Source organism: Watersipora subatra, chromosome 1, assembly GCF_963576615.1.
Source record: "Watersipora subatra chromosome 1, tzWatSuba1.1, whole genome shotgun sequence".
NCBI classification, from domain to species: domain Eukaryota; kingdom Metazoa; phylum Bryozoa; class Gymnolaemata; order Cheilostomatida; family Watersiporidae; genus Watersipora; species Watersipora subatra.
The window spans coordinates 62616655-62639024 of record NC_088708.1 but is presented as its reverse complement, the minus strand read 5'-3'; the positions used below and the strand labels follow the sequence as shown (position 1 = coordinate 62639024).

General features: G+C 35.7%; 2 protein-coding genes across 2 annotated transcripts; both read left to right on the top strand.

The window, feature by feature from the left end:
* Nucleotides 1-9953: 9953 nt before the first annotated feature.
* On the top strand, nt 9954-11780 carry LOC137390130 (uncharacterized). Its single transcript, XM_068076399.1, has 4 exons — nt 9954-10013; nt 10306-10480; nt 10767-10972; nt 11664-11780. Exons 1-4 carry the CDS (start codon nt 9954-9956, stop codon nt 11778-11780), a joined length of 558 nt encoding a protein of 185 aa, XP_067932500.1.
* A 2469-nt stretch (nt 11781-14249) lies between these two features.
* LOC137385445 (uncharacterized) lies at nt 14250-22049 on the top strand. Its single transcript, XM_068071908.1, has 3 exons — nt 14250-14346; nt 18035-18754; nt 21689-22049. The coding sequence occupies exons 1-3, from the start codon at nt 14268-14270 to the stop codon at nt 21814-21816; spliced, it is 927 nt and encodes a 308-aa protein (XP_067928009.1). The 5' UTR covers nt 14250-14267; the 3' UTR covers nt 21817-22049.
* Nucleotides 22050-22370: the final 321 nt, after the last annotated feature.

Genomic DNA, 22370 nt, shown 5'->3' with positions numbered 1-22370 from the left:
CATAATGCAGCCTTCACTGGATCTTTATACAAACATCAACTAGCTTGACTTCACCTGCATTGCACCAGCACACACATTGCACCAGCAAGTATCATCTTCAATCAACAGTTAGGTTGTTAATCTTTTAGATTGCACCAGCAACACAGTGCACCAGCAAGTATAACCTCCAATAAGCAACTAAGCTGACAATCTCACAGATTGCACCAGCATCTCAGATTGTGCAAGCATGACAGTGCATGAGCAGGACAGTTGCATCTCTCTGGTCATTTCCGTTTGTCAGGACCCAATGGACGTGGTATTTTTTCTTACTGAAGCAGCAACAAGTTAGGAGTTGCGATCCCTTTAAAAGAAAAAGTCAGGGGTCAGACAACCCTTTTTAATTAACCTATTAACCTAAATCCACTTCACAATTCACCGAACAAATGGATTGATACATTTTTTTCGTTGCACATAATATTCAAACTTACGTAGGTACGTACAGTTTACGTATGTTTAATTAATACTGTATATATCTGTTGCTATGCAGTGTTTGTATAGTTCACGGCGTGGCGAGGTAGCCTTAATAGTAGCTTGCAGTCTCATTGTACTGCCGACGATAATATGAACCATAAATCGTACAAATTATTTTAACGGAGCAAAAGCTACGGCAACGATAAAGGGTTTTCCCCATTTCGATCGTGAATCTTCTAATCTTCGAAGAGTCTCTGTCTCATCGCTATTACTGGTAAAGATCCAATTATTTAATAGGATGGTTTTAATATTAGCTTTGTGCTGCTGCTAGCGTTTACGCTCTTTATCGACTACAACGAGTGTGGTTTAGCAAAAATTAATTTGGCTATCGAATAAAGTTATTATAATCACCGTTTTTTAGTATGTTGGCGTCCTTGCCCAGTTCACGTTCTGGACAAGGACGCCAACATATTGAAAAAAAATCAATTACATCTGCGATGATAAACGTTACACTGATTTAGAACAAGTCAAATGGCTCTACTTTTCATACAATTGTTGCATTGTCCTTGGGAGGCGTAAAGCATTCTCCGTACTGAAATGTCGCGGTAAAAGGCAGCCAGCGCCCCAAATGCGTTCTGTTTTTCATAAAATGTCCTTGTCATTTTTAATTTGTCTAATTGTTGCATAGTAGTAATTAATTATTACTTCCTTATTAAAGTAGTTCAAAGTGTCAAACAACACATTTACCTACTTGCATTATAGTACAGCCTTCAAACGATAGCTCGCGCGTTTGTAACAGTTCGTGGTAGCAGGCTTCGAGAGCAAAATACTGATTACATTGGGCAGACAAATCTTAGTTCTTTTATTAACTCCACTGCTCTACAGTGTATTGCTGTAAGTTAAATTTAACCTTACTTGTAATCGCTTAATCATCGTGTTTTTGGTTAGTTCTAGACTAAGCCTGATTAGATTTTCAACTTTTTATTTACATATAAACAATTACAGTGGAGCCTTTACAAAATTAATTTGTTCTAGAAGCTGTTTCGTAAGTAAAAACTTTTGTAAGTCAAAACTGGTTTTGCTGTATACCTTATATATTGATTTATACCTAGATATAATGTATAAGTTGATAGGCATTTCAAGGCAAAGAAATGTATTATTTTAGACATTACTCATGTATAAGTTGATCCAGTTATTCCAGAATATTCTGGAACTATATCAAATCTGAATCAATCTTTGCTATCCAGAATAAAAACAGCATTCAAAGTTAAAGGTTTTATTACTCGATGTGATAAACAGAGTTCTTTGACATATTTTAAATGACGTTTGGGATGGCTCATTTACTACAGTGTTTGTGCAATGACTACTCTCAACCTTGTGTGAAGCGTTGCCTGTTATCAGTCACGTGTTTGCTACTCCATTGCTAGTAAACAAATGAAAATCAAAAGTTTATAGAGTGAGGTCTAATTAAATGTGCAGTAGATGCTCCTGAAAGGTATACCTCAGGGTTGGCCAATTAAAGTCAACTGATTTAAATCATGATTTCAATGATCCTCAAAAAATCATGTTTGATGACTTTTTTAATTTTTTCTATGTCAAAAAATAGTACTTGATAGTCTACTGAACAACACTGCACAAATGAACTGCACAACTTGGTTAAAATTGAAATAAAAACAGCTTCATAAATTAAAGTGATGCAAAGTTGTTTTGCTTGTTGCTAAGTATTCATGTAGCACACTGCAACAAAATAAAATAATATTATGTTAGCGTTATGAAAAAAAGCTGGTAATTGATGTTTTCAAAAAAATCTGATTAAAACCAACAATATCTGATTTAAATTAAAAAAATCATGATTTTTTCCATCTCTGGTATACCTCCCTTAAAGGTTGACTTGCAACAAAATTCACATTACAGTTATTTGGTATCAACAGATTCACCATGTCTTACTCCGTTGTCTTGTAAGTGCCAAATATGTGGAAATGTGATTACAAGCTCTTAAAAGCTCAAAAACGAAAAGCCGCCGTAGATTGGAATCTCTTTATTTCTCTGACGTAGTCATGAAATTTATTTATTGTCTGGTCACGTGATGTTCTCACGTGAATTAAAAGGCCAATAAAAAGCTCAATATAAAACTTATCGTAGCACTAGTTTATGACAAACACTTCGGGTTTTACCGAAGACCCTGTATCAAATATAGATGCTCGCTACTTTACAGTTTTGTTTCGGTTTGGTCTAATCGGCAAGTCGTAATCTGATCATGTGACCCAATACTTCGCAAACAATTTCTGCAGCACTTTTCGATTATTACAAGTGACCAACAGGCTCGTTATGATTATCAGACAATGATATGTACTCCTTCAAGCTAAGGCTAAAGATTAAACGAATTTTTACGGTAAGTTATAAGATATCACTGCTAAAAGTAACAGCATTGCAATGACGATAAAACAGACGCGTAAGAACAATAGACATGGTTTTATTGAATGCGTGAAGTATATTTGAAAATATTTCGATGAATAAGGTTGCATGAAAGTGTAAACAGAAACCATCTACCACAGCTACGTCACATTTGAGCCGTTTTGGAAAGAGAATCCAAACTACGGCGGTCTCGTGTGGCTGCGATTAACTGTTCGTTTTTGAGCTTTTAAGAGCTTGTATTCACATTTCCACGAACAGTCAAACATGGATAACTCGCCCACGGATAGCTCGAACACATGGTTGTTTCGAACGGTTTCTTTGGTCCGTTCCCACGTAATGATAAATTGCTATAGATAACTCGAACTCAACACTGTTAATTCGAACTGTTTTTTTGCCCAACGGCTACCGAAACGGTTGTTATCGCTTTAGAAAATGACTTTATTCAAAGCCATAGAGGTAAACCTCATTTTTTCGTAATTCATAAGCGTCGTTATTACCACTATCGGCAAAATATTTTTGTCAACGACTTTTCTAAAGGTTTGGTGAAATTTGATTTATACTTCTATACGATGAAAAGCGCGGGCTAGCCAGGTCACGCGCGCAAGGATTTTTCGCCACGCACATACAAAACAAAAACAGCATGTTGTTTTTGTTCTGTATTAGCGTGGCGAAAATCCTTGAGTGCGTGACCCGGCTAGCCCGTGATGAATAGTTTTCCGACGTTGATTCCGTGTTGAATCAACGTCTTAAAAAGTGTTGTAGTTAAACGTATACGTTGTCTTAGCTAAAAAACTATTCATCGTTTGACCTAAACACAGAATACGTGTGTACATTCAATAAGTATCCATTCAAAAAGCGTGAGTGATATACAATGTACCGTAAACCTCGTAAAACTTTTAATTGAACTGCCTCGGAGTGTTGCTCTTAACGAATCCCAGATAAAGTAAGAAAATCTTTGCATAAACTTCAAGAAAAATCGGCAAAATTGATCATGGGTAAAACGCTAAAAAAAGATGTCTTTTCTTTTGAGCATTTCAACAACGATCAAGTTTTGCCAATGTCAATCTAAAAAACGTCCTGGCAATAACTTCACCTCAAAAAACAAACCAATCTCAAGTGACAGAAAAATCTCTATACTTTTTGATGAAAAAGTTTAAAACTTTACATTAGAAGCATTTAATTTGAAACAAGCCATTTGTGCTTTTGATTTATATTATAGATTGTATATGTACATTTATCTACTAATAAATAAGTAAATACATGGACTTGTGGCAGTGCTCTGATAACTTGAACGTTCTGATAATTTGAACATTTTTGCTCGGTCCCGTGAAGTTTGAGTTATCCATGTTTGACTGTATTTTGCACTTACAACACAACAGAGTAAAGGTAGGGCCACACGTATCGTGTAATTTCAACTAATCTGGGAAATTCCATTCGTACGAAATTTCTTACCTGCCACACAGAGTTTCCCCACCACGGACTCGTGCGAAACTAACTTTCAACTAGCCAATCAGAACGCGGTGATAAATTGAAGCCGATTCCATTTCAACTAAACCGTTTTTTTCTGGATATGCGCCAAAGAAAACGACCTTCAACATTCAACTAACCTTTTCAACCGACCAATCAAACAACGATTCGTAGGAATTTCTGACGTTTCGTCCAATTCAGGATTCGCTCATCGTGCGCAACCAACAATGAACGAATTCGTCCAAATGTCAATTCGTCCGAATCGTTTCGTCCAAATTTCGCCGATTTCGTGAGAATTTTGTCTCGTGTGGCCCTACCTTTAGACATGGTGAATCTTTTCATATCAAATATCTGTAATGTGAATTTTGTTGCAAGTCAACCTTTAATTAACATTGATTATTGAATATTTCTGTCAATGTGAAGAGTTGTATATATTATAAATTTCTACCTGTCACTGATCTTGTAGTATTCACAAAATGGCTGCCTGTGGAGTTTCTGAAGACTACAGATGTGGATATTGCTATGAGCAGTTTGGTTACATGACTGATCCTAGGGAGTTGCCATGCCATCATGTCTTTTGTTTTCCCTGTATGGAAGGAGACTTTAAAGGTGGTTTGGAATTCACTTGCGCCACTTGCCAGTGAGTAGAGGAGATATTTATCTCTTCATGATTGCCAACTACGTGAATATATGTACACATATCCGTATACATATACAGTCGAGGCTCCTATGACGTATGCCACCTATAACATGAATTCAATGTAACGTGAAAGATTTATGCGTATACATATACAGTAGATGCTTCGATGTTGTATACCTCTTATAATGTAAATTCAATGTAATGTGAAAAATTTATGTAAAGTTTTTGCTTCATACTACGTAAAAAATTCCATATAACGTAAATAATGAAGTCGGCGCAATTTCTCAGATTCGATTTGGATAACATGGATCACAAAGTTAGTCTTAAAAATATCGCTTTCCCTCTTGCCCCACTTCAAAGAGAAAACTATTTATAGAGTTTTCCCTAATAAATATGCATGTACCAATACCCTGGCGGTCTAATTTGGTAATTTATCAGGTCTCCATAATGTACATATACTAAGTAGCTGCGCAGTTATTCGATATAGGTGTTAGTATCGGTCTACCGATCTAATGTCACGACTTAGAGGATCTTTGAAAGTTAGCTTTTATCATAACCTTTAACTTTTTGATGGATAGGCAGATGAACACATAGACACTGCTCTTATGATAGCGAAGTTGTTTTTTTAATATCTTTTGCTTTATTTTAGACATATGAAACATTTTTATTTTCTTTTTCAAAATAGACCTTGCTGTCTAAAATAAAAAAAGAAACTCAAGGCAAATTGACATTGAAGGTGTGCGTTCTCCTTGTAACTCATTACAAGGAGAACTTGTAACCTACTTGTAACTCATTACTTGTAACTTATTGTAAAATTGCCGCAATCATGGACCATGAGCTGAGTGAAAGTGACAAAAAAGAGTAAATTTATCGATACAAATCAATAATTCATTTAAGTGACAGTTATTAAATTAAAAAGTTAAGTCTAGTCTTTTCCTTTTTCAAAACGCAAAAGGGGTGAGTTAGGGATGATCTTAGACAGGTTAGATTAGGCAATTTACATGTTTTTACTGTAAAATATCACGTAAGATCCCTATAATGTAAACATTCCCAGAACAGATTGTTAACAATGTAGAAGCGTCTACTGTATACATATATAGACATATACCGTAAAGCCTCTAATGCCACCTCTATTTAAACGCCGCCTCTGTTTGACCGCCACTACGAGAGAATGGTTGAAAAATAGAACGCCACCCTCCTTATTTGAGCGTCACTTCCATTTGACCGCCACTTTGACTATTTTTTAAAATCTTTATTAACCCATTATATCAAGTGATCAGTAGAAAAGTGTTCACAAAGTCGTATTAATAATGAATCTTTTACATTAATAACAATCAATTCTCTCGTTGTACAACGCCAAAGCTTTTCACTTTTTTTTATTAAAACTTTGAAAGCAGCACCATTGAAATAATTAATATCTGTCTCAGGCTAAAAGTAGTTTATTGTTTAACGCGGTCTAAATACTTCGAAGAGCATGTATATAAATTGGTTTGCAAGTTTTGGACCAAAGGTTACGTTTAACGAGCGAACTTTTACACGGTGCATTGGTGCAAAATGCAGCCCGTAAAAGTTTTGCCAAAAAATTGTTTAGATGCTAATATTGACTAGCTCAGCAGTGCAGAAAAAGATTTAAGGCCAGAAGATATCGTGGAAGGTATTGGACAACTAGAAGATGTTCATTCCATCAAAAGCAACAATCAGAATGCAGCTATCCGAGCAAATGGTGGAAATATTTTTTTGTTTTCAAAACGTTAATTTTTGTTTTTGCGTGTAATGTAAGTATGGTTCGTTTATGTCACTTGTTCATGAATATATATTTGTATCATTTGATAGATTATCATTACATAACTTAGAAATATGCAGATTTATAGCATGTTATGTAATAGCATCCTTGCAGCTGTCTTAACATGGCTTATAATGAATCGAGGGTCATAACTCCGCTTCTATTGCACATAAAAAGCTAGTTTTGGCTACAAACTGTAGCAAACATATCAGTGAGTGCAATGAGCTTTCATGCAACATTGTTAAGTTTAGATATAAAATCAAAAACTGCTTTCAAATTTAGAATGGAATAAAAATTGAAAATGCCAACAAATTGCAAAGAAGAATACAGGCTATAGTATCATCGCAGGCCAATTGCAAGCCGTAGACATCAACTGGTAGAGATATTTCTCGATTTATCGATGCATATTTATTAAGAGATCTTTGACAAGTTGGATGTAAGTTAGCAGGTTTGTTGCATCCAAAAGATTTAATATCGCTCCAACGGAACAAGAGAGCAAAATATAGGCGACATTCGCTTCCTTCGTAATCGGGCTAAATTTATTTTCTAAAAATTCTGACGAACCATTTAAAAAATACACTGCCAGCCTTTTATTTATGCACCGCCTCCAAATGACCACTACTATAGAGGAAAGGTTGAAAAATAAAGCGCCATAGTGTTCAATTGGAGGTTTTATGGTAATGTCATTTTCAATTATTTGTGGCATACTTTATGTTATTTTAATTATTAGTTTTACGCCAGCTGCATGTACATTGCTGCAAGTTGATTGATTGATCGCTATTGATTAATATAAATATGGAGTCACACAACTAATTGTTTAGTCAAATTTTCCATTTTTATTAAATTTCATTGTCTAGCAAAATATTTGGATAAAAAATTCTGGCGTTATATTATTTTTCAGTTGTTCCCGGTTTTTACCAGTTGTTCCCGGTTTTCACCAGTTTTTCTCGCTGCCCTGGGAAAAACAGTTTTTCCCGGGAAAAATGCCAACTCTGAGCAACACCTGTACTTGCTTGTCTCTAACTCAAATGCAAAGTAAAAATAGTAATCTCTTTTTATTAACTTTTACCTCGTTAGTTTACGTCGTTAGTTTACCTTGTTAGATTAGTTTGTTACATATAGTTTTTTTTCAATGCCGTTTTTACATAATTTTATTGAATGCATTTGTATAGATGGTATATATAATTATTTCAAGTATCAATTGTTAAGTTCTTGATCTGTGAAGCGAATTAACCCAAATACAAGGTATCTCTGTAAGAATATTTGCTCCAGCTATGACAGTTTCACATACAAATAAAATATCAGAATGTATTTACTTTGTATGCTGAGGTTTGACTTTATAAGAAATGATAAATGTGTTTCTGAAGTGAAAATGATTTGAATATTTGCGACTAGGATTGCACACAGATCTTAACATGGATTATCACTATTATGACTTGTTTTAGGAGAGCTTATAATGGCATCGACCTGAAGAAGCTACCATCAGTAAAATTGGAACCTGAGGGTACCAGTACTACCCTGACATGTGATTGTGATGGTTGTGATGAGCAGCTAGCAGTATGCTATTGCACTAAGTGCAAAGAAAAGATATGTGACACCCACAAGCAGGTAAGTATCTAGCATTAGAAACGGGAAAACAATAATATTGAAACGAGAAATTGAAAATGAAGCAATCTTGGCTGAATTGCAAGATTTCTGAGCCATACATAAATTTTTGAAGACATCTGAATGTAAATAATGTCAACTTCACAAGCAGGTTAATAACACTCACAAACTAGGTCACAAACTAGGTTTCTCAGCATCCCGTACATAATAATCAATTTACCCAAAAAAACTAACACAACTTCTGTACTAAAGCGTCCTTTGCATTCTCTTCTGTCATGGTAGACAAATTATTTCATACATTTCTGCCATCAGGTCTTCTCTGTTCAGTAGTAGACGCTTCTGTTTCCTCTTTACTCCTTTCACCTTTGCTCCTTAATTATTCCTTTCATTGGTATGGTCATCATCTATCCATTTACTTCTGTTTGAGAGTTGATGCCCCCTCTGCCATATTGCAGCACAGCTCAGACTAGATGGCTTCAGGTTTAATAGAAACCGCTAACTAGTCCAATTTTACTCTTTCATATCCTTGGTCAATAGCAACCATGTTTCTATTGACCAAGGATCTACCATGTAATCTTGTTTCTCCTCCAGCTTCATCTGTGAGCATGTTAAATTACAAACGCCACCTGCGCATCCATCATTGTCATGTCTTCAGTTGTTTTGGTAAGAGTCGAAGGACTAAAAGCATCTCCAATATTACCTTCTAAAACATTTCTAACAAAGGTCAACTAATATTGTGCCAGCAGTTTTTGGGTGCTGCTTCTTGACACTCTCTAAATACTGATGGTACAACCAGAGCAGATCTCTCCAGGGCTCAGCCTTTTGTTGATCTTTCTCATAACCCTCTGCTTCTTATCTTCACATATCTTCTCATAATGATCCCTTGGTGATGACGCCTGTCTTCTTTCTTTCCCAAGGGAGAGATAGAAGAGAAACCGGTAAACCTGCCCCCTCCTTTGCCCTTTTAAAGGCCACCCCTTCCATAAGGGGTGGTTTTATTAATCAGTCAATTACTTCAAGTATTGAAAGGACTTACCCATGAAATTCATGTCAACCATGAACACTTGGACTGTTCTCTGCAATTCACAAGCAGTCCAAAATTGTATACGTAGCTCATCTACAATTCATTGTATCATTTTTGTTTTACCAGCTTATCACTGATGTAAAAGCTTGTACAATGCACAGTACAAAGTCGCTGTATTTTATAACAGTTAGGATAGATCTGAAATCCATGTCTATTGAAGGTCACCTTTGGTAGTCTAAAAGTTATGCCTAACTCAGATCAGAAATTATGGATTTCAATTGAGGTGTTCTTTCGCCTCAATGTTACCTATATGAAAATGGTACCCCATAGCAACTCATTCCAGATCTATTGATAAACAAATGGTACTATTAAATACCAGAGTTGAGCTAACCCTACATTCAGCCATTTCAAGTCAGTCATTTTAAGTTAGCAAGTCTTCAGGGGCTCATGTTCTTTTTTACATGGTGTTGTTATGTACACTTCACTGCTTCTCTGTGACTTTTTAGCAACAAGCCAAATAGTGCAGTCAATAATTATATATTACCAGAGGAAGTGTGGGTAGTTAAGTGATGAGTGTGCTTGCGGAACTGCCATTAGCTATTAATTCCTTCTTTCTTGATGTGCTTTGTGTAAAATCAGGGTCATTCTGAGTGATCCTAGCTTTTGAATATTGGGATTGGAGCTATTTAAAACTTGAGTTAATTGCAGCCAACTGTATGTGAATTAGTTGCACCGATACATTTTCTGGCTTCAACTGCTTCTGGAAGCAGAGTTGTCTTTTCTTTGAATTTGTCAAGTTCTATTGACAGCCAATTTTATTACTAGTTATCTTTGTGTCCAAATGAAAGTATTTAAAACTCTATCAGCGGGTTTAGAATTTGTGTATTCAACCATTTGTTTTACTGGCAGATATTGTTGTAGGTACATGACTCCTACTTTGGTGAAAGGCATAAGACCATATCTGTTGCCATATATGAGAGTTCCCAGTTTCCTCATACCGTCAGGTGTAAGAAACACAATGAGAAGATTATCTTAGCCTGTGAAAAGTGTCATGAATTGGTGTGTGCTGAATGTGACCTCTCCGCAGCATGTTCAGGTAAATACTTTTGTTCAAGGTTCATAGGTCCCACTTATTATTTACTTTTAAAAGCCAAATGAATGTATGTGAGCTCTCAGTTTTGGTAAGACTTTATAATAATTTCAAAAAAGCTTATTTTATATTTGAGTATTATGAAGAACTTATGTGAAAGCTAGCGGTAGCTGGAAAAATCTTTATTGCATTGATTGGTATTTGATGTTAGAATCCACTAACCAATTTTCAGCGAATTTGGATCTATGTTTCTGTTTGTTCAAGACTCTAATCAGATTAATTCGTTCCATAGCCACGCGCCAATTGCAACACAAGTTCAGCTCTCTCAATAAACACAATGAGGAGATAAAAACCCACTTTGAGCGACTTCTCAAGTCAGCAAGTGACAAGCTCACTGAGATTTGCAGGCTGAATAAGCAGGCATGGTTGACTCTCGATGAATGTGAGGCGCAGGGGCGAGCAAGTCTAAAGCTAATAGATAAGATCTGCCAGGAGAGTGTAAGATATTACCTGCTACTACTATTTTATTTACTTTAGTTGGTATATTGAAGAGAAGAGGCTAGTACCCTGCAGGTGGTGGAGCACTTTGGTAGGTCACTTTCTAAAATTATAGAGGAGACCAAATTCATTCAAACAATCTGCTCCCATAGTAAGTTTATTTACAATAACCATGGTGCACTATCTAGCAGAGTAAAACATAATAAATCAGATTCAGTTTGAACAGTCTAAACATTTGCTTGCTGTTGATATTTGTTTAATTAATAAATGCGTGTGTCAAGTAGTTTGTTGCTGAAGTGTTGTCATGGCTACTGACTAGGAACAAGCTACAGTCATATTTCTTGTCTTAATTAAGTCAGATTTCAACCACAAAATTCATGATTTTTACGTCTCAGACTTCAACAAAAAATTTGTCTTCTGTCTGTTTCTTATTATATTTAAAGTTATTATGTTACAATTGTCAAAAATTGAAGACAAAAGTTCGTACGGTGGTTTTTCTATTTTACTTGATATTTGCTACGATACCTTACTGTGCACTTACTGTATAAAATTTTTAGATAGTAATCTTACCATGGACTAGCCTTTGTTTCTTTGATGTTTAAAGGTTGACTTGCTTGTAATGACAATAAAATTCTCATTACAGTTATTTGATATCAAAAGATTCACCATGTCTTACTCTGTTGTGTTGTAGATGCAAAATATGTGGGAATGTGATGATAAGCTCTTAAAAGCTAAGAAAAACGAACAGTTAATCGCGGCCAAACGAGACCCCCGTTTGGATTCTCTTTCCAAAACAGCTCAAATGTGACGTAGTTGTGGGATAAATATACGTCACGCATTCAATAAAACCATGTCTATTGTTCTTACGCGTCCATTTTATCGTCATTGTAATCCTGTCACTTTTAGCACTGATATCTTATAACTTACCGTAAAAATTCATTTAATTTTTTAACCTTACCTCGAAGGAGTCCATGTCATTGTTTGATAATCAAGACGAGCCTGTTGGTCACCTGTGATAATCGAAAAGTGCTGCAAATATTATTTGCGAAGCATTGGGTCACATGATCAGATTACGACTTGACGATTGATCAAGCCGAAACAAAACTGTAAAGTAGCGAGCATCTATATTTGATACGGGGTCTTTGGTAAAACCTGAAGTGTTTGTCATAAACTAGTGCTACGATAAGTTTTATATTGAACTTTTTATTGGCCTTTCAATTCACATGAGAACATCACGTGACAAGACAATAACCAAATGTAATGACAACGTCAGAGAAATAAAGAGATTCCAATCTATGGTGGCTTTTCGTTTTTGAGCTTTTAAGAGCTTGTAATCACATTTCCACATATTTTGCACCTACAACACAACAGAGTAAGACATGGTGAACCTTTTGAAACCAAATAACTGTAATGTGAATTTTGTTGCAATTCAACCTTTAATGTTAAAGTTTAGAAATAAAACATCAAATCTTTATGTTCATAGATAGGATATTTTTTACTAAATTTAAAATGAAACAGGCTATCTATTTCGACACGTTTATAGTATATTACCTTTTTGTACATGAGACTGAGTAGACGAGGCCAAGGTACAAGTTGCTGCAAATATAGCAGCACAGTACATTATTCAACCTTGTGAAGACAATCATTGCAATTTACATATTAGCTGTTCTCTTATTACCTCTGTGTGTAGTTTATGGTATGGAATAGTAAAAAAATTCTTTAAAAATGTGGACATTTAAAATCATTTCGTGAACAGTAAATTGTTCATTGAGAATGGGTAAATTTCAGCTGATTATTTTGCTACTAAAGTTCTCAAAGCAAGGTAAAAGTAAGGTAAAGTTTTACCTTTATTAAAGGTAAAAATGCAATTTTACCTTTAATAAAGTGCCACTATAGGAGAAGGGTTAAAAAATAGAGCTCCAAATAGTGGTTTTATGGTGATTGCTCCAGTGTTTCTAAATTGTGACTTCAATCGCACCTTTTTGCAATGTTAAATTTTCAGTGCTTCAACTGATGCCAAGTTAGTCTTTGAAACAAAACATTTGATGCAGTGGAGCTAGAGCAATGAGACGTTGTTTCAAAAATTTTTATAAAGCGCAAATTTTGAGTTGGTTCGATATTGCTGGTTTTTCACCGGCAACTCTTGTATAACAATGAAAAACTGCATTATTCTAGTATAATAGATGGCTTGGCTGAAGCTTTACTGTATTTACAAATTAAACTTTTCCTAAATGTTTGTTAAAGAATATTAGTGGACAAGATAAACAATACATAGCAATGTCCTATTCATTCATGCTTCACTAAACAATTTGTAAAGCTATTCGTAAGGAGTATTTTACAAAGGTGAACAGCTGGCAATAACATGCATTCATTTTTTACAATAATGCACAGCATCTCCTTCTGAATTTGGTATTTCATATTACATGTATATATAAAAAACTAGATGAATGCCTGGCGTTGCACGAGTAATAGAATAATTACTTGATGACTTTAAGTAACTTACCTGGAAAGCTAGATCTTTACTAAAATCTTTACTAAAACAATACCAGCATTTTGGCCAGCATTAATGGTCAACAGTGCTAGTTATTAACCCCAAGTAAGCTCTTAAGCGTATGTATCTTAACCAATGTAATGACTACTTGCTCAAGGCATTCATTGTATTCCGTGTAGCTTAATGGTTAAGTTCGCCGCCTATAGAAATGGAGGTGCCGCGATCAAATCTAGTTTCGTGCGGATTTTTCATTTTTTCTAGATTTTAATTGCTATCCTGGACATGCGGTTTAACAAAAAAAACTCTGAGATTTATATATACAGATAAGCAGCTAAGTTATATGCGATGCTTGCAATTATGTTACTGAAGCAATTGATTTGACAAGATGGAGCTATGTTGTAGCTCTCAGTGATCACACTGCATCACCATACTTTTATGCATGCGGAGCTCTCTGAATATATTGCATTATGTTGTAGGGCTATTTTTTCAGACGCTTATGCATAGTGATATAACACCATCTATTTGAGAGAAACCGTTTTCAGTTTTCCAAAATCCAACAATACTTAGCAAATACCTATCACTTAAAGATTTGTCTCGCTACACCTGTAGATTGTACGGATCCAGTCCGAGAGTGAAAGGCTCAAGGAGACATTACGTGCCCATCAGATGAAACTTACAAAGGAGGTGGAGGCATACAACTCCGAGCTGTTTGCTAAAAGAGAGCATTTAGAGGAATCATATAATAAAATACACAGCTGGTTGAGAGACAGTCATGTTACTGAGAAAGTCAAAGCGAAGTCCCAGATGGCAGATGAGCTCATACGAAACACAAATGTTGAGATTCAGAAACAATTTAAGAGGCTGCCTGCTGTCTTGTGTGATGGTATGCAATTTGATTGCTCATCAAGCATTAATAATGAGTCTAATGACAATATAAGAATTTTAGAGCTTGTTCATAAGTAATATAAAGAGAATAGAGAGGCATGAGAATAACAGTATGCGATACGGAGGAGTATGCAGAGTGATAAATGGCTGAGACGATGGTCGTGTTGCTGAACATAATTCTTTTACCGCTTCACTAGCATTTTGCAATATTTTCCAGCAAATTATAAAATCAGATCTTTGTTATTGAAAAAGCCAGTATTAGTGATTTGTAAAAGATATTCAAAGTCCTACTTTCTTGAAAAGGTCAATGACTAGCAAGACCCTTTAACCCGAATTGGCGATGAGTACACAACTCCCTGTTTGTTACTTGCTTTTCAGGATGGGTGACCAGAAATCCAAATGAAGTGTTCATTCTGGTGGCTGAGTTTTTAATATTTTGATGCCAGAGACTAAAAACCATAATAGTGAAAGTCGTATTATAATTTTGAATAAATAGTTTTGAGCAAATAGCAACATAATAATAGGCCAAAATATAGCCTATTACACAGATGATAGTTGTTGATTTAATTAGTATTAACAATTATTGTAAGAATAGTTCCAAGTCACATGGTCAAATGTCGCTGATTTGTTTTCACCATTGAGTCATTTTTATGTGATCGTGTTGCAGCTCTCTCATGAAGCCTCCTGCTTATTCTATCAATTATGGCTGCTAAGTAGTGAATGTTTGACTGACTTTTTGGTGTTTGTTGTTCTCTACTAACATACATCTTCATGGTACACTTTGTTTTGATTCTTAAAGGTTGACTGGCAACAAAATTTTAATTACAGTTATTTGGTATAAAAAAATTCACCATGTCTTACTCTGTTGTGTTGTAGGTGCCAAATGTGTGGGAAAGTGATTACAAGCTCTTAAAAGCTCAAAAACGAAAAGCCGCCGTAGATTGGAATCTCTTTATTTCGATGACGTTGTCATTACATTTGGTTATTGTCTTGTCACGTGATGTTCTCATGTGAATTGAAAGGCCAATAAAAAGCTCAATATAAAACTTATCGTAGCACTAGTTTATGACAAACACTTCGGGTTTTACTGAAGACCCCGTATCAAATATAGATGCTCGCTACTTTACAGTTTCATTTCGGCTTGAACTAATCGTCAAGTCGTAATCTGATCATGTGACCCAATACTTCGCAAATAATTTTTGCAGCACTTCGATTATCACAGGTGACCAACAGGCTCGTCATGTTTATCAGAGGATGATATGCAATCGTTCAAGCTAAGATTAAAAAATTAAACAGATTTTTATGGTAGGTTTTGAGATATCAGTGCTCAAAGACGCGTAAGAACAATAGACATGGTTTTATTGAATGCGTGAAGTATATTTGAAAATATTTCGACGAATAAGGTTGCATGAAGGTGTGAACAGAAACCATCTCTCACAACTACGTCACATTTGAGCCGTTTTTGAAAGAGAATCCAAACTACAGCGGTCTTGTGTGGCTGCGATTAACTGTTCGTTTTTGAGCTTTTAAGAGCTTGTAATCACATTTCCACATATTTGGCACCTACAACACAACAGAGTAAGACATGGTGAATCTTCTGATACCAAATGACTGTAATGTGAATTTTGTGGCAAGTAAACCTTTAAACTAATTCCAGTAATTTCTAAAGGAAGATTTTGGTCCACTGATCAACTCCAGCCGCTATTAAATCTTGAGTTATGTATGTGGCCTATAATAGGTATGCTAGCTATAAATGTAAGACATTAACGGATCAACATATTTCAGGCTCTGTTTTATTGCATAGGCTTATGTCTAGTACTGCTTTCAGCTACCGAAAATCCAATTATTCTACCAAAATTGTGGGCGAAAACTGAAAAATTATGCTCTAAGCTACAGAACATTTTTAATTTTTTGCATCAAGACATTTTTCATAGTTTGTTCTCCAGCAAGTGCCAGCTGACTACCCTAGGACACTTAAGTATTCGCGGCATCTAACTTTCGCGTTTTCGCGGAGTCATCATCAAGCGAAAAATTCATGCGCGAAACTAAACTATCATAACGAACTAGCGAAAATTCGAAATTAAATAGCTATGTTCTACGCAGGCCTGTATTCACTGGTTGCAAGTTGGGGGGCTAATGTTAGACGACTAGTTATGAACATCTGGGGTGTAGAGAAGGGGGGGTGCTGTAAGCTCCCAACTGGTTTCTCTTATGCAGGGCCTCAGCCGGGCCTCTCACGTGAAGTTTTAAAAAATTTTATTGGCAAGTATCAACATTTTTCTATTTTTTGAGATTTGCTTTGTTTTAGCTGATGTGACTGACAAAACGTTTTAAAATTAAAACAGGCAAAACTTGTATGCAGTTGAAAAGCTCAGAAAGAAGACATCTTTTTCTTTTAAGCGTTTTAACAAAGATCATTTTTGCCGATTTTATTTCAAGTTCATTAAGTAGGATATGGGCAAGCAGATGTTTGCTAAAACTTGATATTTTGCAAACCTTTATAAAAGTCGTTAACAAAAATATTTTGCCGCTGATGAAGATAATAATGACGCCTAAGAACTACTAAAAGTTGACGTTTGTATCTATGGCTTCGAATAAAGTGATATTCTACAGCGATAAAAACCTTTCTATAGCCGTTGGACTATGAAATTCCTAAAAAGTTGGGGCGTCTTAGCCGGCCAGCTGTCCAAGGGAATACGGCCCTGTAGTTCATTGATATCCACAACAAAATCGTCATATTAGAAATGCAGATAATTTTGTGTGTGATTGAGCTCATTGGGAAATTTCTAGTAAATTCGTTAATACACCGAATGAGCAGCATGGCAAAGCAAATTAAGATAACAAGTTTTTTTGGAAAAGCCAAGACAAACGAAGAAGATGATGATATCAGTTTAGTCACCGAATTTGTAACTGATGAGGATGAAAGTCTGGTAGGTGAAGTCATACAATTAAATAATACTTATTGTAGTGATGAATTTTACTGCCAACCAAAAACGATAACAACCCTCACCAGGTCCAACCATGTTATACAGCTCTGGTTGTGATGTTGGTTGTTATCTATTTTCTTTTTTATGAGACATGTACTGTATTTGATTTTTTTAAAATTTGAAATATTGTGAACTCAAAGCGTGCCATGGCCATCGCTTGCTATAAATACTTGAGATCTAATATTGGTACCATATCGGTCACGACGGAAAGGACCGAGACGTCATTGATAGTCCAAGAAACAAATGGCAGCAAGCGATCACGTTGAATTATCGATTTCTGCCAAACATTTATACCTGCGGGTTACAAATACAAACTAGTCGCAAATATAACAACTTTTTTTACTAGAGGACCGGACCTGAGGAATCTAATTTGTTTGTTCCACTGTATTTATTTTCACATGACTATATTTTCGCACTCATCAGAGCTGCGAAATTAAGTTGCAGCGAAATTTTACTCTGTGTGCTACTCACGAAACTAAATACTAGCGAAATATAAGTGTCCTAGGGTAAGCACTTCCCGGAAATTTCAGCAAAAATATTTTTCTCAATTGTCACACTCATCGGCACATGCCACTGTAGTGCGCCTTGAGCAGGCTTTAGTAGAACTGGTAATAGTCAAATGGGTTGCTCAGGCACAGCTCTCCACTCACCATCTTTGTTTTATATGTTGCCATTCTTTTATAATCTGTATTATTGTAGGAACTGCAGGGCTGCATATGAACTTAGTTAACATTCCTACGGAAGTGAAATTTCACTTCAGGATAATTGTTGGGAAGAATTCTTTTTCTGTGAGCCACTTTCAAAATGGTGACCTACAAATCGGAACCGCTGAAGGAATATATCATCAGCTCCGTGGAGAAAGCAGAGCTGCCTATGTGACACATTTAAAGGACTTGCGTTCTTGTATGCAAACATCTAAACATTCTGTCAATTACATTCTTTATGGAAAAGGCAACTCCTATTTTGTAGAGGAATACGTTTATGGATTAACAGACACAAGCCAGTTGTTCACATTCACAGTGCAAAGCAATATTTTGCCATTCCTTACAGTGTCTAACCAGTACATAATCGTTACAAACCCGGATTTGCGGCAAGTTGTTATGTATGATTTTGCAAGCAAAAAGTGCAGGACCTGTACAATCGCACCCACCCTTTGGGTGCCATATTTCCTGCCTAACGACGAGCTGCTAGCAACTACCGGTGAAGACGAGCTGAGGAAACACCGTAAGAACTACCGTAGGCATACGCCTTACCCGGAGTGCAACTCACTAGTGAAGTACAGAGTTGATGATAAAGGTCTAACTCAAATCTGGTCTTGTGGGGATTTGCCATATGCCTGCGGGGTCAGCCACGACTCAACTGGACTCATCTATGTCTCTACCTTCAGAAACCGTACCATCTACATCATATCTCCCTGTGGTAAGCACTACTATATTATCTGTTTCTTTTCGTTTATGTCTGTGTAATTGGTTTTTTAGAGAAATAAATTTAAACCTCTGATATGGTTCAGATTCACAAAGATTAATAGAACTATGAAAAACAGGGTGTCAAAAGTATGCCCTGCAATAAAAAATACTTGGTTTCAGTTCCCACAATGTGATGTCACAATTATTATTTAGCCTTAGGTAGTCGATCCCTTTCCCTGCCATTGAGGCTGCGCTTTTCTGTGACAATCAGTGCTGTTAAACCCAGAGAGTGCTAATAATAAACGAGGATTCTAGATAATCAACAACGCCCGGGGATCGTGCATTAGAGGATCGTGCTAATGCCCGACCAATACAAACACATGTTCTGGGTTACTTATGCTTCAACAAATATACTGTCGTTGATAAAGGTAATGAAATCACATCGATTAAATTGTGACCTGCAGTTGCATGGCTCTAGGAATACATGTCAATCGCACTTTCGCGAGACCACACAATGCTTAAAATTAATTACCCTAGTCTCAGTCGCGACCCTCAACATCACAATAAAATGAGAGGGCTAGTGCATAATATCATCGGGAAAACATAGTATGGTGCTTGGAATCTGAGTTATTTATCATAGAAATAATCTTTACATGGAAAACTAATGACACTGATTCCTTTGTCATCTTCATTGGTTCTCTGGAGTTGTCCTACCTTCGCCTGACACTAGCGTCATTATCGTAGTTCATCAATATAAGCGGTAAGCAATAAAATAAGTGGTAAGAGCACACAACACCGCATATGAAAATTGTGACATCACAATTTTCGAGTCTATACCATTGAACATTTCTGCGGTAGAGCTCTGTGGAAATCTTATAAACACCGACCAACGTCTGTCTCACCACATCAAACAATGGGCTCATTCAAAAGCCAAGACTCTGATGTATTGAAATATATGATAAAAAATTATGTAATTGATGTGCTTTAACCACACAGACTGACAATTCATAACTGGCAAGCTCGCAATTAGTTATATTACCCTTGCACTATCGGGAGTTTTTTTCCGCTATATATAGGTAATGATTGGCTAATGATCAGCGTTGAACTGGCTAATATTTGACATAAAATGTTGTATAGAAAGACAGACATATAAAAGAATAGACCTTTTCGTTGTTGAACCAAAAAAGTGTTTGTAGTTATTTGAACTCAAGTGTCACTCACAGCCGGTTCATGTAGCTGATATGAAGATATGAAGAGATATTTAATATAAACTTAATTTATGGCACTTTTTGGCACTGCCGTATTACAAATAATAACGAAATAGGAAATAATTCTATATTCGTTATTAAATGGAAATTTTACCTCCTTTCACTAGAATATTCATTAATTAAATATGATGGTTGTTTGAAATTTCTATCAGACTAAATGGTTATTTGTATTTGCTAAGTGACACAGTGTTGCATTAAAACGCAGCTTGTGAAATGACATAGTTGAATTTTAAGTCTGTGTTATAAATACTTGCCAAACTTCTAGATTGTAAATATAGGACATTGAAAAACATTTCACTTTTTCTCATAAAGCTTGCAAACTTGACAGATATGAATTTTTAATCTTGCTATAGCATTTCTTGTAATGCGACAAAAGAAGTTGAACGTGGTGTTAACAAAAAAGTGATGTTAACAGTGAATAGTTTGGTTAAATTATTTTACTTTAGGTGTTGTATATTGTTGTTACACAATATTTTAATGGTTTGTATATTTTGAAAATAATAGCCGATTTATTCAGCTTTATGTTTCTAGTATGTTCGAGCTTCTGTTAAGGGATATTTTTAGGATTGCAAGCGGTCTGTTGCATTTTAAAAACAAATAAAATGTCTAACCTTCTAGATGTGCAATCGCATACTTGTACAAAAAAAGACTTGCAAATGACCATTCAGCAAAAGTTCAGCTCGCCAGGTTACAATCCTAGATATTCTATATTAAGTTATTCTAGAACTTTCTGAGAGATTTTGTGCAACTTCACAACAACTGATGGTAGATAAAAGTTCCTGTGAAAATGCCAAGTAATTATTTTTTTAGCGATTAGCCAATTATGCTGGCTAAAAAACACCCATTTAAAAAATTACTCTTTAGAAGATGGCCCAAACATAATGATACAAATACGAACAGAAATATAAATCAAACAAATATGAGCAATTATATAACAAGGAAAGGTGTGATAACTTAGCAAGTCTATAGAAGCACTCCATGCTGCTAATGTACACCCTAAGTCCATGAGTCCTACTACAATGTAAAAGAAAGCTAGTCAATCTTGACCTTATTATTGAACTAACATTCCTCAGTAATTTGTATTCCAAGAATGCTCAGTAAACAAGGAATTGTTATAGCAAGTTTAGATGACTGTGCTGCAGTCTAGCTAAATTGGCAATATATAACATGAAAATTGCCAATTCTGGCACAAGTAATTAACTAGAACTCGCTTCTCATTTTATCACAACTGCTGTCAGGAAGAGAGTAGAAAATTTTTGTGTAGCACAGTTACATTTTGTTGTTTGTTAAATTTTGTAAATGACCATTCAAACTCATCTTTTAAAAGCTGTTTGATTCAAATGCACCCTTGAACATTGTGTGGTTGTAGCCAGATAAATTTATAACATCGACCTCCAAAGGTAAAACCTTGTTCAAAAGTTATCTTTGCCGTAACAGAAGGGGGACATCGCTTTTATTGGGTGCGCTAAGTTCTTAAACCACAGTTGAAACAAATTATGCTGGCCATAATTTGTACAAATCATGGCCCTTGCATCACAATTCGAATATGTAATTACTGATAGGCCGCATGCCTGATTCATAAACGGCTATGAGGGTGTCCAAACATACTAATCTACCCTTGCAGGTTGCATACAAATGTTTGTTAGAATATTGCTCTAATAGCTTGTTTATTTTGGCAGGTAAGAAACTGAGAGAACTTCACAGCGATAGACTGCCTGAACCTGCTGGACAAATTAGCGTTCATGGTAATAAATTGGCAGTCCCCGATTGGGAAAAAGGCGAGGTCATTATATTCACAATAAATTGATTGTGATAGGCAATGTTTCCTCAGCCCTCTATACTACATCTTGTAGATGCAGGAGAAAGCAATTATTTACTCAAAACAATAGCGTCAAGTTTCATTTTATTCAATGGTTCCGTTTGCTCATTCTTTTCAGACCAAATCATAGAATTTGATGTTAACTGCAATGATGGATCCCTAATTTAGTTTCCAAAGTATTAAGGCTGCTGGTAGACTACTGTCACTCTATGATCCACTATGTGAACTTTGCTGGTGGCATCCCTTGAGTGATGAGTGACGGAAGCTAATTACATTAAAATTCTACCCAACAATGTTGAACTTGAAACTACATGTATCTTATGTGCTATTTAAGCTAGAATCTAATCAAAGATATCATTTGCTCTGACAAAAAATGATAACTTTTTAAGTAATCCATATTTTTGATATTATTTCTATGGATTAGCCTAGTTAACACTTTAGAGCCTGGGCCTGTGATAATTCAGAGAAATGTTTCTCCACCTGATCCTACGAACCCGTGTAAACTCGAATTCGTAGTTTCACCTTGTTTTCATGTACTTCTG

Bases quoted from the DNA above. Each gene is read 5' to 3' on its own strand.
- LOC137390130 (XM_068076399.1), top strand. From the start codon at position 9,954: ATGAGTGTGCTTGCGGAACTGCCATTAGCTATTAATTCCTTCTTTCTT. The intron at 10,014-10,305 runs GTAAAATCAGGG...ATATTGTTGTAG, and splicing joins TCTTTCTTGATGTGCTTTGT to GTACATGACTCCTACTTTGG. The intron at 10,973-11,663 runs GTAAGATATTAC...GTTGTGTTGTAG, and splicing joins ATAAGATCTGCCAGGAGAGT to ATGCAAAATATGTGGGAATG.
- LOC137385445 (XM_068071908.1), top strand. From the start codon at position 14,268: ATGGCAGATGAGCTCATACGAAACACAAATGTTGAGATTCAGAAACAA. The intron at 14,347-18,034 runs GTATGCAATTTG...GTATTATTGTAG, and splicing joins GCCTGCTGTCTTGTGTGATG to GAACTGCAGGGCTGCATATG. The intron at 18,755-21,688 runs GTAAGCACTACT...TTATTTTGGCAG, and splicing joins CTACATCATATCTCCCTGTG to GTAAGAAACTGAGAGAACTT.